Below are 17,263 nucleotides of genomic sequence, written 5' to 3' on the forward strand. Positions count from 1 at the left end.
TAAATGGAACAGGTTTCACCATCAAACATTTTTGTTAATCAGATAGAATGGGGTCAAGAGGGCATGTGGTCGGACGGGCAGAGGTTACCAAGGTAAGAACTTGGTTAGGAGACTGGGTGAAAGAGGGAAGCGAGAGTTATAGAGGTGAAGTTGGTGGGACACAAGTGATGGGACATGGGTTTGTGAAAGTGGAGCGTATGTCAGATATTTTTGGGGAAAATAGTTGACAAAGTCTCCCGGAAGGAGGGGGGAGGAGGTCTGGGAGTTCGAGGAGGTTGGAGAAGATGGAAAAGAGTATTTTGGGGTTCAAAATGGAAGACTCAATTGTAGATTGGTACAAAGAGCTTTTGGCACCAGAGATAGAAGCTGAAAAAGAGGAGAGTAGATATTGAAATGCATGCAGGTCGTCAGGTTGTTTACATATTCAGCAGACCTTTCTTTTGCATTCTATATAAGCGGAGACAGACTTCTTTTTTTGTTTTTATTTGTATTTATTACAAAAGTAAGTTATTTTCCAGTATTTTGTTCACTCAACTGTGTTGGCCTTTTTTTACCGTCAGGTTTTATGTTAGTAACATACAGGGAGTGAATTAATTGTTTTATAATGCATAATGTTTAGTTACATTTAAGGGTTTGACTCCGACAGTTGCCTGGTAGGCCAAACTCGGGGCGGAGACGCCCACTCCCGCCTTGGAGGGGGGGGCGTGGCCTGACGTTCACCGACTCGCCATTTTCCTCCTGTTGTTGTTAGCTGTCGTAGCTAAATAGGCTAGCTCTCAACGGTAAAACAAAGTCACGTTTTTTAAAACCGTATTATTATTGTGACTAGTTTTACGCTACTCCTCTCCCGTCATCATGGACGAGGAATATTACAGCGGCGCACGAGACTGGGAAGGCACGGGGGAAGGTCCCACGGTGAGAGGACGACTTGTTGCTGTTCGCAGTGGACAGTTAGCTTAGCTAAGTAGCATCAGCTTAGCTGTAGCCACACACTGCTGGTTTGTTGTTGTGACAATTCATTCATTGACAGTCAGCGTGCAGAGAGATAGTTGTCTCCACGTAACGGTATGTCCACTGATGAGCCAGTGTGCATGATTTTAACTGTTCTGCTTATCGGCTCCGGTAGACGTTGCCTAGCTTACAAGCTAACTAATTGGTTGACGTGGAAGTTGCACGTGAACTATTATTAAAGTCACTTTAATAACGCTACAATTTAAGTTTGTTTTATCGCTGTCACCGTGTTTTCAATTATTTTTTTATTTATTAACACTTATGTTAAACACACATGCATTCAACTTGAGAGGACAAAAAGACGGACCGCATGTAATCACTTTCGCAAAGTAAAGCTGTCTATTTATTGCTTTAACACAGAGCTCCCATCGATATTTCAGTGTGTTTCAAAACTGCTATTGCTCTGATGGCCACATGGATCGGATAGTGTGGAGATGATATAGTAAAGAGAGAAGAGCCATCATAGAAACCTAAACACATGTGTGAATGTTCCTTTGTGGAGGATTATGTGGAAGGAGAAAATGATGGAAAAATCCAGGAAGAGTGCCTTCAAAAGTTCTCCAGCAGGGATTACATCATGGAACCTGCTATCTTCAACACCCTCAAAACGTAAGCCCCGGTCTCTGACAAACACAACATTTTTAAATGAAAATGAAAAGATAAAATGAACTAGAAACTGCTCATTGTTTTCCCCTCATGTGAAAGTAACAGTTAATCCTAAAGACCTACGGAGAATTTGATCATAGAAACCCCAACTCTCTCACAGCTATTTCCAATTGGGAGGCTCTCCAGAACACGTCATCCAGCTTCTCTCTGAAAACTACTCTGCTGTGGCTCAGACCGTTAACCTGCTGGCTGAGTGGCTCATCCAGATGGGTTGGTACAAAACTACAGAATCCTGCATCTTATTAACTAGAAATCGTTGATTAGACCGTTATCATGTCCAACTGATGACCATTAGTCTGTCATTCCTCTAGGTGTAGAGCCTGCTCAGGTCCAAGAGCGGGTAGAAAATCACCTCAAAAGTCTCCTGATAAAACACTTTGACCCCCAAAAGGCTGATTCCATTTTCACCGTTGAGGGAGAGGTGAGTTTTCTGAACACGTAATCACTCAACATCAATACAAAACATGCACAAATATAATTTTGTTGGATAAGTGAAACCATACCAACACAAAGTCTTGTGTTTTCAGACTCCTGCTTGGCTCGAGCAGATGATCGCACACACTACGTGGAGAGATCTTTTCTATAAGCTGGCTGAGGCTCACCCAGACTGCCTGATGCTCAACTTCACTGTAAAGGTGCGGTAAGAACACTGAAAGCAAGAATTATCTCTACAACCCTCATCAGATGAATGGAAGATCATTTAATGTATTTTGTCATTCGTGTCACTGTAAATGTAATCTTTTTCTTCTACTGGAATTTTTAAGATTTATATTTTGGTGACTTTAGATGGGCATATGGACAAATGATTGGTTGATACATTCAAACAATGAATAGTTAAATGCTATGACAGAATAATACATACAACTGCAGATAACTCTTTAATGTTTTCTAAAGTTAAGCTCTTGTTGTTGTGTGAAGCCTCAAACGATGAAGACTAATCTTTCAGAAGAGTCTCTCTGAGGGTCATGTCCACGTCACAGCTACTCTTGTTTGTTTAGCTCATTTCAGACGCAGGGTATCAGGGGGAGATCACCAGTGTGTCCACAGCGTGCCAGCAGCTGGAGGTTTTCTCCCGGGTGTTGAGGACATCCTTGGCCACACTGCTGGATGGAGGAGAAGAAAACTTGGAGAAGAACCTGCCAGAATTTGCTGTGCGTCTGTTAGATTTGTTAACCACGGTGCTATGAAGTATTATAAAGGTTTCATGTTCATTTTTAAAAATGTGGTTATATATTTGTATTGAACATCAAAACATCCATCTACCCATTATCCTCTACTACTATCTAGGGATTAGAAATAATGATTTTCCACGTTAAACGTCACTGTGCTTGTAAATAAATACAATTAAAAAATAAGTAAACGCAGCGTTTTTTCCGTAGCTGCTGATTAAAGTATCTAAGGAGCTACGTGATGTTTATGAGCTGAATAACAAGCGGATGTTTCAATTATCCTTTTATTATATTCTAGTGTTACATTAACACCACATTGCATAAAAGTCAGTCAGTTGTCCTCTTCTCTCCTGTAGAAGATGGTGTGCCACGGCGAGCACACCTACCTCTTCGCCCAAGCGATGATGTCCATCCTCTCTCAGGAGGAACAAGGTGGTTCGGCGGTTCGGAGGATCGGCCAGGAGGTGCAGAAGTCAGCGCATGAGAGGTAGCAGTCTTTCTTTTTAATTAGAAAACTCCCCATCAAGGTCAATCAAAAGTGATCAAGTTGAGACCATTAACGGCGCGGGGCTACAGGACCAAGATGGCTGAGGATCTGAATCATTCGGCTGGGGATGATGTCAATCCTATGGTTGTGGTTTGTATCCAGAGGTCACGATGCCAGTCAGATAACCCTCGCGCTGGGTACAGCAGCAGCCTACCCTCGAGCCTGCCAGGCTCTGGGTGCCATGTTGTCTAAAGGAGCCCTGAATCCTGCAGATATCACCGTTCTGTTCAAGATGTTCAGCAGCATGGACCCGCCTCCTGTGGAGCTGGTGAGGACTGAGCATCTTTGACCCTGTTTGTATCCACTACATACCTGTTTAAGTCTTAACATATTTATTTTCTTGTCTTTTAGATCAGAGTGCCTGCCTTTCTGGATTTGTTCATGCAGTCACTGTTTAAGCCGGGATCAAAGATAAACCAGGACCATAAACACAAATACATTCACATCTTGGCCTACGCAGCCAGTGTGGTTGAAACTTGGAAAAAGGTACAGAGTAGCGGATGTTTTTACATCAGGTAATAGACACTAGAAGTGTGCTTGTTAGTTCAACTAGATTAAACTGATGGCAGTTTTGATTCAGATAAGTAAACTATTGTTAACTACTTTTTCCATACAGAATTCCCATGCTCAATTGCTTGCTTTGCATCTCATGGTTTCATCCTCTGTACACTTTTTCTTTCCGTTTACACTCAGAACAAGCGAGTCAACATCAATAAGGATGAGTTGAAGTCGACGTCCAAGGCCATAGAGACTGTGCACAACCTGTGCTGCAACGAGAACAAAGGAGCCACCGAGCTGGTGGCTGAACTTGGGACGCTGTACCAGTGCATCCGGTGAGTAGGCGACCAACATCTCGTTCCTCAGAAGCCTGCAACTTGTTATTGTCGTAAGAGAGGATGGTGTTCCATATAAGGACGAACATCTATAAACAAGTGTACTGTTTTATTTTTAAAAAAAGAGAGACAAATTGTAGACAAGCTTATGTCTATGAGCTGCAGAGGACCTCGCAACAAAAAATGATTGTGAAAAAAAATACAGATAATGCCATCAGTGACAGCTTTTGACCCTCATTAGTGGAAACGCTAAATTGAGGTTTGACAGTTAGCTTTTCTCACTTCTGACTTCCTGTTTGTTTGAATTCAGGTTTCCAGTGGTTGCTATGGGGGTTTTGAAGTGGGTGGATTGGACCGTGTCTGAGCCGCGGTACTTCCAGCTGCAGACAGACCACACTCCAGTACATTTAGCTTTGCTGGACGAGGTACAACTTCTCAGACTAAAAATGCCTTTTTTCAGTTTCTGATGACCGTAGTTAAATTCCAAATAAATGCTTCCTCCGCACAGATCTGTACATGTCACCAGCTGCTGCACCCGCAGGTCCTCCAGCTGCTCATCAAGCTCTTTGAGACCGAGCACTCTCAGCTGGACGTCATGGAGCAGGTCTGTTGCTTCTTACTTCAGTATGTTGTAACTGTGAAAGCTCTCAGCTGACGTCTCGCTTCTCCCTCAGCTGGAGTTGAAAAAGACGCTGCTGGATAGAATGGTTCACCTGCTGAGCCGCGGCTACGTCCTGCCCGTCGTTGGTTACATTCGCAAGTGTCTGGAGAAACTCAACACGGACATCTCTCTCATTAGATATTTTGTCACTGAGGTAACTGCTGGTCCCGATCTGATCCCGATGAGTGGCTGAAGGGATTAAACCTGGAAACAAAACGGATTAAACTAAATGGTTCTCTTATTAGGTGCTGGATGTGATCGCACCACCGTACACATCCGACTTTGTTCAGCTCTTCTTGCCCATTCTGGAGAACGACAGCATCGCAGGAACAATCCGCACAGAGGGGGAGCACGACCCTGTGGCAGAGTTCATTGGTAAACGGGCTTACATTTGAAGTTGTCGCAATTGGGCCTAACTGGAGAGAGATGTCTAACATCTTCAGTATCGTGATAAAGTGATCAGTGGTTTTCATGTACGAACCAGTGAAACTAACTAGATGTCTAAAAGTTACTTGTTTAAATTTGTAACCTTTCTATGGAAACCCGTCCATGTAGCTAATTCATTTCTGTTTTTTTTCAGCTCATTGCAAGTCAAACTTCATCATGATAAACTGACAGTGAAAATGTTGGAGACCGTCCCAGGGAGACTTGAAAGAGAAAGAAGATCTGTGATCACCAAATGCTCGGCTTGATGTTGAAGCGCATCGCACGAGATGGACGGCTCAGTCCGACCAAGTGAACAATTTGTTTCTATTGAGGAGACAGACAGACTGAGGGAAGGAAAAGCCTCTGAAGATGCAGCTAAATGTTTTCTTATTTTCACCTGTATATTTGATTTTCTATACTTCTGTGTTATTTCAAGTGGTTTTTAAATAAAAATATATATGTGCTTTCTCCCATTTTTGACTGATGCAATATTAAAATGTTTTTTATTGGATTTTCATCATTTGCGTTACTAAAAAAAAGTCAATGATAGTATCATATAACTTTGTAAAACCCAGTGATTAATACTCAAAGGACAGATTTTGTGTGGAGTATCACTTTTTGTGTTGGTTTTTATTGACAAGATCTAAAACTCCTAAACAAAGATTGCAAATTTTCCAGAATTTCTGGTGTGATGACAAAGTAAATCACAGTTGCATTTTACTGCCAGTGCATGCAAGGCACACTTGAATGGTTGATCACAGCAGTGAGGCAAATTATAAACTCTTTGGCTGAGGCAGTTTGCATTAAAAATTGTAATACACAAAAAGCATCTTAATGTTTGCATGGATTCAATCAAGTCTGATTCAAGTGTAAAAAATAGATCTCTGAGAAAAATAGGAACTTATTCCCTTTCATAAAAACATCAACAGAGGGGGCTGCAGCAACAACCTCTGCTACCGTGGGGTCTGATTTCTTCTACAGGTAGGACTTGGGGACAACTGGGTCTCCGTACATGCAGTCCTCCTCCAACGCCAGGTTGTACGAGCTTCCACTTCCTCCCTTGTAGGCACTTGTTACGATCCTGAGCCAACCCTTCTCTCCCTGAGGGAATGGCGGAAATTAATCAACAGTTATTTTTGACAAATGATTAATAATTTTTTAAGCAAAATGACAAATGTTCATTAGATCCAGCTCCTCAATTGGCGATTGGAAAGTTGGGACATAGAGATGGTCCCACCCTTACGATCGTAGCAGAGCATCCGCCAACCTTATGGCTCCGTAATGTTTGAGTTTTTACTTTGACAATAGGGATGACGGCCGTTACTACTTTCACTGCCTGACGTTCTGTGTTTGACACTTACCCATGGCTCTCCCCACGAATTCCGTACAATCCAGTATTCAATGCCGTCCTCCATTCCCCACCCTGCCACTGACACGATATGATTGATGAAAGGTTGGTCCTGATATTCTGAGTAGAGACCTCCGGTGTAGGCATCTAGCTTGTCTGTGGCCATAATCCCACAGCTGGACAAAACAATTCAGAAAGTTAGTATAATATACGATAATGAAATGTTCCACATCAACAATTAAGTAAACGAAGAAGCTGTCAACTGCTTCGCAAAAAAAAGGTGCAAACCTTATTGGTCCTCTAGCATAGATCTCCGCCATCATCTTCTCCCTCCCACTGACCATTCCAAAATCTCCCACCTTCCACAGGGTGTAGTTCTTCACAATATTGCACACTCCAAAGGTGGTGCAGGTGCCACATTCATTGAAAGGTTTGCACGCTTTGGAGAGGGACACAGAAAGGGTTGCAGAATGAGACGAGGTAAGTGATCGTAACCATTTCCATTATTCTATTACCGGAGTAAACCTACCCTGGTCTTTAGCCTGGTAGTTGTTGCAGGTCTCGTCTGGGATCCCGTGTTTGTTGGCGTACTCCCAAACTCCGCTGTGATCCCCTCCATGGCAACTGCCGGCATGACCACAGTCAATCACGTTCTGGACGGAGAGATAGGTCGAGGGCCACGCTCCTTTCCTCTTAATGTTGATGCGATCTGGTGGGAGAGCAATCCCACACCTTGTCTTCTTTTAAGACTTTTGTGGCATTACACCATCACAATTTTGACTTTCTTACAACACATTTTACTATAACTTTGTTATGATAGACTAACTAAATAAAATAAAATACCATGACTTTAGAATGAAATACTAAATGATTACTATTATTTATTTTAAAAATTACAATTACATTTGTGTCACTTTTTTATGGCATACTGTACTATGACTTTTTCTATGGCATTTTTTTGACACATGACTTATTTTTTATTTATATTTTATATAAAATACAATACTTTGATTGCATATTCATGTAACACTATTGATCAACATACTTTTATGACATTTTCATGGAAAATTCTTAGAGACACAATCTTCTACAAAGATTGACAAAAAAATAAAGACACCCGACAAGATAGTTCTCAATTCTTTGAAAAGAGGAAGTGGAACTGCATTCTAATAAAATAAAATCTGTCTTCAGTCACATGAGGACCGGCTGTTCTACACCTTCACCAAACCACAATGATTAAATGCTTTCGAGTCCTCGATAGGAAAATCGTTACCTGCCATTGCACTAGTGCTGCCATGGGCCCAGCAGGAGCCACAGTACTGGGGAATGTGCTGGTTGCGGGTCGTGCTTACATAGTTGGTGCCATTGATGTTCCTCCAGTCCCACGATTTGGGTAATTCGGATATGTTTAAATACTCATGAGGAAGAGGACTGCTCCTGTGAACGAACAGGTGAAACATATATTAGTTCTGAAGCGGCAAACCACCCAATGCTTGTTTATTTAGTATGGTGTTTTAAAATGGCAAACATTTCTTGGGTCTGAATTGGAATAATAAATGTTGGCCTATATTGCTTTAAAAAAAAGGCATTGCGTTAGTTTGATTATTAAAATACGGGCAGATACATATTTTGTAAATTCCATAATTGATTTATTATTTTAGCTCTAGAGGATATTTGATAAACAGAATTTTAAATACACATTTTACAAAAAATTTATATATTAAAATCCAAGGTTAATCCTGATATTTATCTTGAAAACTTCAAAGTATGTACCCGTTGTGTACAGTACTGAATAGCCTAGAATGATGCCGTGATTTATAGAGTAATAACATGATTTAAAGAAAGGAATAACGTGATTTACACAGTAATAACACGAGGTACAGAGAAGAATAACGTGATTTATACAGTAATGATGTACAGAGAGGAATAACGTGATTTATACAGTAATGAGGTACAGAGAGGAATAACGTGATTTATACAGTAATGAGGTACAGAGAGGAATAACGTGATTTATACAGTAATGAGGTACAGAGAGGAATAACGTGATTTATACAGTAATGAGGTACAGAGAGGAATAACGTGATTTATACAGTAATGAGGTACAGAGAGGAATAACGTGATTTATACAGTAATGAGGTACAGAGAGGAATAACGTGATTTATACAGTAATGAGGTACAGAGAGGAATAACGTGATTTATACAGTAATGAGGTACAGAGAGGGGTAGCGTGATTGAAAGTCCGGAGGCGTAACTAAATCGAGCTGTTCCGTGTTAACAATAAAACACTGAACCGCTGAGGCCGTCTACAGCTAACGTTAGCTCTCCAATTCAACATATTAAACAGCATCTCTCGCCGCTAACAACAGGATTTATCGCAGTTCTTCGGCAACTTGCTTTATATATATATGTATGTTTATTTAATGTTTACTTACTTCAGACCGAAGTTGTTCGTCCTCGGTGTGCGGACGTAGCACGGCTGCTTCTGGTTGAAAAACACTCCGCCACTCACACCGGACAGCGCGACCGAACACAGGAGCACGAACCCGGGCAGAGACATCGTCCACACCGCGGAGGTTAAACTTAAGCTTTAAAAAGTGAAGTGATTCTAAGGAGGAGAGGAGAAGCTGTAGCTGAGGAGGTGCTGTGAACGGAGCCGAGCTGAACGTCTCTACGTGTAACTAGTGAAAACTACAGCGGAGACGAACCGATACCGACAATAGTCACGTGACGAGTAATCACATGTTGTATGAGGAAGTCACAAGTTGATCCATAAAGAGGACACTCAGAAGACCAATCCGCCTCGATTAAGCAAGTTTAATTTTGGCACGATACATCTTTTTTGTTGTTGCATTAAGAAAGGAAAGACCCTCTCTTTGGCGTCCTTTTACCGCCAACTCACTTAAACCGGGACCAGAATAGTAAAACATGAAAAAACAGACATCATAATGTCCCCTACTGCATTGTTGTCGTGTTATTCATTGTAAATTCCAGCTTGAGATAATAGTCAGTCACGAAGAGTACCTTAGTATTACTGAACTCCAGAGACCTACAATAAAGATATTTGAATCAGTTTAATTTAAAGCTGAGCCTAATTGTCTATTTTTAGTCAAGAAATTAGGATATTAACATGGACTTTGTTCTCAGGAAATTGATGTCTCCAAAAAGCTTCTCAGTTGCCCTCAACTGAAGTCACTTATGACTGTCACAAGGCTTCTGTGTGTGTATTTTGTGATGACGAAGCAGAAGTGGTATTGCTCGTCAATTACTCATCAACACTGTTTTGAAACTGCTAAAAACCTGCAGTAAGCACTTACACATTAGTTTGGTCCAGAGATCACAAAATCCAACTATAAAGGCAGCGTGAATACAAAGTACAGTAGAGACCAAAACAAAAATGTCTAGTGGTCCCAACCTGTTATTTTATACAAAAACGTGTGTATTATGAGCCTTGATTTGCAGTTAAATATCACTTTATATTTTATAGGCGATGCATCTTTATCAAGAGCAGTTGTAAAATGAAGACAGCTTGGAGGTCAATGGTGCAGAAAGTCACAAGGACAAAATGAGGGACAAAATATACTGTATTCAACACACGTTGTCTTATGATTGACAGATTTATTCAGTGAGATTTATCAAACACAGGTAGTTGGATCACAGTTTAAAATCCTTGAACTGACTGATGAGCACCTTCTTCACCGGTCTGGCGGCCGAGATGTACGCCGTTCTCTGCTCTACACCAGTCTTCGTCTCTTGCAGTCACGCTCCATCTGGTCCCCAGACGCGGCTGCGCCCAAAGGGGACACTTGGTTCAGCATGGAGTCCTCCGATGCCTGACCAAACAGGGCCATTAGCAACGCAACGCCAAATCCAGTGGCCCGCTCTCCCTGGAAAAAACAAAAGAGCAAGACGCAAACACACGGGTCAGATTCTGGCATCGTTTCAGTAAACTTAGCTGGCGTTATCTTTTTCATTCAGAATGAATGTGACTGAAACATGAGACAAGACTTGATCTAAAACCCAATCCTCAAAAATGTTACTACAGGGAGGTTGTTGAATCCATTCTGACGAGACAATGAACTGGCAACACACATACACACATTTTCTTTTTCCATGAGCTAAACCACAAGACAAAACAAAGAGATATATATATATATATATATATATATATATATATTTTATGACCTTTTTTAATGAAAAGTCAACACAATCCTGACACACAAGCAGGTGACAACGGTTTGAATAAAAAAGTAATGAGTAACAAAGCAGTCACGCTGCTTTTTTCTTTTACTTCAAAGTTAGTAACGAGGAAGTTGAGGTTTCTATAGTTATTACTGGAACAGCTAGTTTCTGTACAGATCATACTCGAAAATACCCTTTAGCACAGAGCATACACTATGTTTTTTAATGTAAGTCATACAGGATAAAACCAATCTTTTAATGTCCAGTATGAAGAGGAGGAATGATTACAGAAAGATGACGCAGATTAGAAAGACTGTGGAACTATCTTTTATCGATTGACCTAAGTATATGTCAGTGTTAACGGATAACAAAATATCTGTCCAAAACACCAAACCCTTAGTTACTCACAGCATGGACAGGAGAGGCGATGTCAACGTGGACCCAGACACCCGGCCAATCAAAGCCCAAGTGGGAACCGATGAAGAGGCCAGCACAGGAGCTCTGGGCGTTCTCCCGGTCCTGCCAGATTAAAAAAAGCATGAAAAACATCAGCAACTCCCCAAAATAAGTGATTTCAGTCCTTAAATATTCTACTTTAAATTCTTTATAAGCTATAAACAACCCTTTGTTGCCGTTTTTCAAGTACTGGTTCAAATTCAATGCTGTTGTCACCGGAATAAAACTACGTGGACATTTTTTTGCAGTGTTACTGAAAGTCAAAATTGAAACTTTAGCAGTGAGGAAAATCTTTCCAGATTGGTACAACCAAGAAGAAAAAGTACTAAGGTTTCATGAACAAAGCACAATATGCAGAAGATAAAAAGGGCAAGTAAAGTAGTGCTGAAGAATGAAATACATTTCATAGCCATTGCAATATCACCGTGCCAGATAAACACACGGCCCAATTAAATTTTTTGAATCGTTTAGAGAGGCCGTACTTAACAATGCCGGCGGGGTGCAAAGCATTAGCGATTACTAAAGCATCTCCCTAAAAGCATGCATCACTTACTGCCACAGAGTTCTTCATGTCGGCCATGGCGGAGGTGAACTCGCTGAAGTGCAGCTCGGGGCAGTAGACCAGAGGGTGAGCGAGATCTCCGCTGCTACGGCCGGCGCGCACACATGCAACCTCCCACTGCTCGTTGTTAGTCATCACTGCTGCGTGGTACTTCCCTGTGGAGATGCCCTGGACAACAGAAAGCAAAATAAGTATTAGATACATAGACGATACCCCTTTGAATGCTTTGAATTAGAGTTGGTTCTGGTCCCTTTAGAAGCATAGTTGACAGAAAAAGAATGATACAATCTGACCAATGTTTTGAGTCTATATCTAGCAAAAGGGGAAAAGGAATTGAGCTCAGATTTGCCATCGATGGCTAGGGTGAGGGTGGCCTTTTCACCCACCTGTGCCCCTGTGAGTGTGGCCATGTCCAGAATAATGTCAGCTGACAGGTCTTTGCTGGCGTACACCACTCCATCAGCCAGAACCAGCCTGCCCTCCGCATCAGTGTTATTAATCTCCACAGTCCTTGGGAATAAAAACACAAATTACATTACTTTTTAATGCCCACATTTGTTTCTTTTTAGATTCATTTTGTAAAATTAAATCAGTTGCACACATTTATATTATAAATCAAAGAGAGTCTCACTTTCCAGAGTAGAGGGTGTGGATATCATCGGGTCGTGTGGCTGTGGGTCCAACTGAATTCTCTGCTAGGCAAAACACTGCATGGAGGTTATCCTTAAAGCCCTGGAGAAAACAGCGGAAAGTCCGATTTAAACAACTCTCTCCTGCAGAGAATCAGTGGCGGCAGCGGCTGATCCAAAAGCTCACCTGTTTAATAGTAGCACTGAAAGCTCCCAAAATGGCAGCAGCTCCACCACAGTCTCTCTTCATCCCTGGCATTGTGGTCTAGGTTAAAAGACATTTATTTGCATGTGCTAGAAGGTAATTACCACTCTGACTAATGTTATTCTTGCTAAAACACTGGTCTGAACTTCAGATTTAAAATCAACAAGTTTATTAACTACAGTGATTGACACGCAAACATATTTATCAGGATGAAGAGGAAACGTACCTTCCCCTTGATGCTGAGTCCTCCGGTGTCATACACGATGCCTTTGCCCACCCACGCAATGGTTTGGGTTGCACCATCTGGTTTGTGGCTCAGCACTGCTAATGCAGGAGGATGCTCGGCCGCCTTGCCAACTCCATAAATACCTGACAGAGTACAGAGAAAGAATAATCATGAATGTTTCCATTCTAGGATTTGTCGCTAGGATTTTTTGGGAAATACATGGCTATCGGAATAAAACGGTAAAAAAATATCTGTATCTAAATATTGGGTATTTAAGTCAATGGCCGTACAACTGACATTATCCGGTCAAAGTATCTACCGCCTCACCAGAAAATACCCATCTTAAGCAACAAGGCTAAATTAGCTGCACACTCTGCGCAGAAAAATCTGAATTGGTTATTAAAAAGGTGAGTTGTCGATATAAACACACACATGAGGGAGACGTCTACAGAGAGAGAGTACCTCCAAATCCTTTCTGCTTCAGCTCCTCTCCACGAATGATCACTGGAGTTATTCCAAGTTCAGCTCCCACAGCTTTGATCTCCTGAAACAACAACAAAACGGCAAAGTAACTAGAACCATGCAACTGTAGTAGATTGAAAAACATTTACAAAAGAGGAATACTTTTACTTACATCGAGGAAGTGATCTGTATTCATCTCATTGCATGGCGTGTCCACAATCCGAGCTGCCATCCGCACTCCATGAGCAGCGTTGGAAAGACACTGAACAGAATAAAGTCTTCAGACACGGCAGACAGCGACTAACTCAAACCACAGATGCTTAAAAACATGCTGTTTCTAAGTAGTGTCTTCAAAGCCATGAAAATTTTTGTTTGGAAAAGTTAGAAAAAAAAAGGAAGACAAATAACTAAAAATTATAAAAATGCAGACCTCAAGTTCTGCAACACCAAGAGAACCGCTCTCTTGTCCGACAATCATGATCTCCACGGTGACGCGTTTCTTCTCCGCCCTGCGTGAAGACGTGGAGCGGCGAGAGAAGATGGGAAAAGCCCTGGCGATGGCACATGAGGATGAAAACACTTCTGAACGCTCGCACACCATCTGATGAAGAAAGAAACACTCAAATCAGCCACTTAGTCACACTAGATGCCCGTCCACTTGATGACCTAGATTTAAGTCCCATGGTACGCTAAGAAGGATTCATAGAAGTATTCCGATGTGTTCTGATGCCAAAAGTGCTCCTGAAGGAGGATTAACGAAATTTGACATCTATTGAATATTGCGTTGAAAGCAACAACCAAACTGAAGACACTGACCACAATGCAGCGGTTGTTCCCTCCAGGAAGGCAGGAACGGACCAGACGGGACACAAAGTGGGCAGAAGACTGGCTGTTGTGCCTGCTGACCCGTGAAGGAAGAGCAGCCACCACAGCCTGGTTGAGGTACAGGGGGCAGCTGTCCGTGGGGTTTGGATTCAAAGCGCTGAGAGCTGCCTGCCAGATCTGAGACAACATGAAACAACGATTAGCTATTAGAGCACTGCAACTGCAACTCTTTTGCTTATTGATTCGTTTGGAAAATGTGTACGGCATTTCTTTTAACCAATTTTCAATAAGTGGACTCTTTTGTATTTGAAGTCAACTTGTTAAAGCAAAGAATCACAATGCACAGCTACTGTAGCCAGAAGAACAATCATTCCGTATAATACTGTTGTTATTGTGTGTATGAAGTTAGGGAGCTGTCCCAACAACCAGCTTAAGTAAGGCAAAGACCTTTGACCATCGTGGAAGAATTAAATCACTACATGACTAGAAGAAAAATTATGTTGGTTAATCATTGTCAGAAGATGCTATAGAATGACAGGAAACGACTCCTTGACCTCCGACTCAAGTCTCTTATTATAGACCGTCTGTGCACAACCATCACTGAGGACTTTGCACGACCTAAAAACACCCCATTACATACTAGGAGAAAAAGAGTATTTGGGAATTGTTAAATGAACCTTATTAGGCCCGTCAGTTAGTCGATGGTAAGACTTTAAGTTACTCTAATGGCCCCAAAAAATGTAAAATTTTAACATCAACGGTCGCCAAATATAATTATTGTTAAGCTTAAATTGTGCCCTGAGAAGTCAATAAACTGCTATAGCGACAGAATCAAATAACGTAACGGTAGTAAAGTGTGGTTTTCGTATCCGTCAAACTAACGCTAGCGGTGTTAGCAACCACCTCGGGTTAGCATAGCGCTAAGGTTAGCTGTCACAAAACAATCATGTTGTAATTCACGATATTAACGTTAATTTTTACCTCTTTGGTAACCACCGGCTGCAGCTTCCCTTTGATTTGGCTCCATCCGACTTTCTGCAGGTTGGTCTGCTGTCCGATGATGAGAACAGGGCGACTCTGCGGCTCCGAGTCCCCGGCAGAAGCCGCGTACTCCAGCGACACCTTCGCCATCTTTGACTCTGGACAAACAGGAACTGCCGCCGAGCCTTCTGGGTTTTTCGCTGTCAAGATTTTTGCTGATTATGGCAGCTTACTCTTTGGTAGATCTGTAATGCGTTGCCTTTCAAATGTGTTTTGTGTTAATGTGTTTTTTTTTCACATCACAAAGTTTGGCATAACATCTGCGTTACAATACAAGCAGTATGCCCGTGTATGGTTTCCGATAAACGGCTTCGACCAACCCTTGGAATCAGGGTTTGATTCCCGCTCTTGACACACAGTGAATGAGGCGAGTAAGTGACTGGGGTTACGTGAGTTAAACGCAGACAGATATTTATTTGTGTGTCAGTGAAGAACATTTCATTGTAAAGCAGTGCGGGATAAGCGGCTGTGCGCATGCGCGGTTCATTTTCAGTCTGGAGGCGGTGACGTGTGACGTTGTTGAGTCTCCTCTCCGCACTGACTGCAGCTGGCTCGAACCCGCGACGGCAACCGGGAGGGGGCAAAGCGGTTGATTTATTGTTGGAATGCATTAAGCATTCCAAGTATTGTTCTTCGAATCTTTATTCAACTTATTGTTGGAATGCATTAAGCATTCCAAGTATTGCTATGACTTTTCAGCTTTCTAGCTCTTAAGCTCTAATTTATATAAATCAATAATCATTAATATTTTAACGTTTAAACGAGATCGTTTTTCAAATCCTCTTAAACTTCTTCAACTTTCAGATTCTTCATCTTTGCCATCTTTCAGCTACAGACACCATTTCAACTTTAAAATGTTGACACAAGTCTCAACTATTTTATGAAAAAAACTGCTTGTTGATATCTATTCTACTTTTTTCATAATCACTGATTATGTTTCACTAGTTCTTCGCTCCGTTTCTGAGTTTTACATGAGTGTGTATTGCGTTTGTTAGAGTGAGAGCTGAAGGGCTAGAGTGTGGGGCAGCGTTAGAATCTGGTTAAAAAAATATGGAACTTCTGTCCTCAGAGCGAAAGTATACACTTTTGAGGCTTTATTTCTTTGGATTAATGATGGCATGGTTGTGTTGATTGGATGATCGTGGCTATGGAATTCCAGAGTTCTTTAGTTTTGGCCTCAGGAGACCAACAGTCACACAACCTCTGCCAAAAGCCCCATAGGCTCCAATACAAATCTGCCACCACCTCGTTGCGTTTGGTAGAGTCTTGGGTCTCTCACAAACTTCTTATTTTTTAGATAGCTGTTATAGTTTTGTGCTAGAGGACACTTGTTTGAGGTGTAGTTTCTTGGGAAAATCCGTTCTAATATCTGTAATTTCAGCAAATATATTAAAATTCCCTTCGACTTTCTGTAATTTGAGCAATTTTCTGAAGTTCAGCTTTCAGCATGCCAATGCGTTTTCAGCAGGAAATGCATTTTCTAGTTGGCATTAGGTAATCAGGAATCAGGAAACATTTATTTATTTATTTGCCAAAATATGTTTCTTCTTTCTTGCAAATATTAAAAACTCTACCCCAATAAAATAAAACAAAAAACTCACTCAATCTTTCTGACTTTGCACCTCACATGGATACAACTAGGTGACATTATTACTACAGCCATGGCTATCATAAATTTTCTTCCTTAACTCCCGATGTACATTAAACATGGCGAAGAGGGACAGGAGTGCCAAAGAATCAAGTATGAAATGCTCTGCTCATGTTGGATTTGTTGTAGACATAACTTGAATAAGTATAACTTGAATATAAATTCAGACTTTTCATTAAAGGAGAAGTACCAAATGTCATTCCTCTAGTTATTTTATTTTTCCTATTTGTATCTTGCAAATGTCATGGGGCAAATTCCTCAAAGTGGTTTCTCAGTTTACATGCCTTGTAAACTGGTTTGTTCTCTTACTTTTATGTCACCCGGTTAATGTCAACCGTAATGGCAGACACATCAATCATTAGTGACTCG

General features: G+C 41.4%; 3 protein-coding genes across 3 annotated transcripts; 1 reads left to right on the forward strand and 2 right to left on the reverse strand.

The window, feature by feature from the left end:
* The first annotated feature begins 687 nt into the window (after positions 1-687).
* Positions 688-5,786, forward strand: nelfcd (negative elongation factor complex member C/D). Its single transcript, XM_040204154.2, has 15 exons — positions 688-915; positions 1,514-1,620; positions 1,778-1,887; positions 1,989-2,098; positions 2,205-2,312; positions 2,676-2,828; positions 3,203-3,333; positions 3,496-3,661; positions 3,745-3,879; positions 4,087-4,226; positions 4,537-4,651; positions 4,735-4,830; positions 4,901-5,041; positions 5,133-5,262; positions 5,468-5,786. The coding sequence occupies exons 1-15, from the start codon at positions 856-858 to the stop codon at positions 5,500-5,502; spliced, it is 1,737 nt and encodes a 578-aa protein (XP_040060088.1). The 5' UTR covers positions 688-855; the 3' UTR covers positions 5,503-5,786.
* Positions 5,787-5,910: 124 nt separating this feature from the next.
* Positions 5,911-9,510, reverse strand: ctsz (cathepsin Z). The gene is made up of 6 exons (XM_040204196.2): positions 9,094-9,510; positions 7,935-8,098; positions 7,191-7,370; positions 6,950-7,100; positions 6,675-6,837; positions 5,911-6,414 (listed from the first exon to the last, which is right to left on the reverse strand). The coding sequence occupies exons 1-6, from the start codon at positions 9,216-9,218 to the stop codon at positions 6,289-6,291; spliced, it is 909 nt and encodes a 302-aa protein (XP_040060130.1). The 5' UTR covers positions 9,219-9,510; the 3' UTR covers positions 5,911-6,288.
* Positions 9,511-10,261: 751 nt separating this feature from the next.
* Positions 10,262-15,791, reverse strand: npepl1 (aminopeptidase like 1). Its single transcript, XM_040204166.2, has 12 exons — positions 15,187-15,791; positions 14,197-14,382; positions 13,811-13,981; positions 13,553-13,642; positions 13,381-13,462; positions 12,919-13,061; positions 12,675-12,752; positions 12,490-12,590; positions 12,245-12,368; positions 11,850-12,026; positions 11,249-11,359; positions 10,262-10,545 (listed from the first exon to the last, which is right to left on the reverse strand). Exons 1-12 carry the CDS (start codon positions 15,334-15,336, stop codon positions 10,393-10,395), a joined length of 1,566 nt encoding a protein of 521 aa, XP_040060100.2. The 5' UTR covers positions 15,337-15,791; the 3' UTR covers positions 10,262-10,392.
* Positions 15,792-17,263: the final 1,472 nt, after the last annotated feature.

Source organism: Gasterosteus aculeatus, chromosome 17 (assembly GCF_964276395.1).
Source record: "Gasterosteus aculeatus chromosome 17, fGasAcu3.hap1.1, whole genome shotgun sequence".
NCBI classification, from domain to species: Eukaryota; Metazoa; Chordata; class Actinopteri; order Perciformes; family Gasterosteidae; genus Gasterosteus; species Gasterosteus aculeatus.

Excerpts from the sequence above, each read along its gene's own strand:
- ctsz (XM_040204196.2), bottom strand. The coding sequence starts at position 9,218 with ATGTCTCTGCCCGGGTTCGTGCTCCTGTGTTCGGTCGCGCTGTCCGGT. Across the intron at positions 8,099-9,093 it reads ACGAACAACTTCGGTCTGAA|GAGCAGTCCTCTTCCTCATG; the intron begins GTAAGTAAACAT and ends GTTCGTTCACAG. Across the intron at positions 6,415-6,674 it reads ATTCGTGGGGAGAGCCATGG|GGAGAGAAGGGTTGGCTCAG; the intron begins GTAAGTGTCAAA and ends CCATTCCCTCAG.
- npepl1 (XM_040204166.2), bottom strand. The coding sequence starts at position 15,336 with ATGGCGAAGGTGTCGCTGGAGTACGCGGCTTCTGCCGGGGACTCGGAG. Across the intron at positions 14,383-15,186 it reads AGCCGGTGGTTACCAAAGAG|ATCTGGCAGGCAGCTCTCAG; the intron begins GTAAAAATTAAC and ends ATGTTGTCTCAG. Across the intron at positions 12,027-12,244 it reads CCACACTCACAGGGGCACAG|GGCATCTCCACAGGGAAGTA; the intron begins GTGGGTGAAAAG and ends TCTGTTGTCCAG.
- nelfcd (XM_040204154.2), top strand. The coding sequence starts at position 856 with ATGGACGAGGAATATTACAGCGGCGCACGAGACTGGGAAGGCACGGGG. Across the intron at positions 2,829-3,202 it reads AGAACCTGCCAGAATTTGCT|AAGATGGTGTGCCACGGCGA; the intron begins GTGCGTCTGTTA and ends TCTCTCCTGTAG. Across the intron at positions 3,880-4,086 it reads TGGTTGAAACTTGGAAAAAG|AACAAGCGAGTCAACATCAA; the intron begins GTACAGAGTAGC and ends GTTTACACTCAG.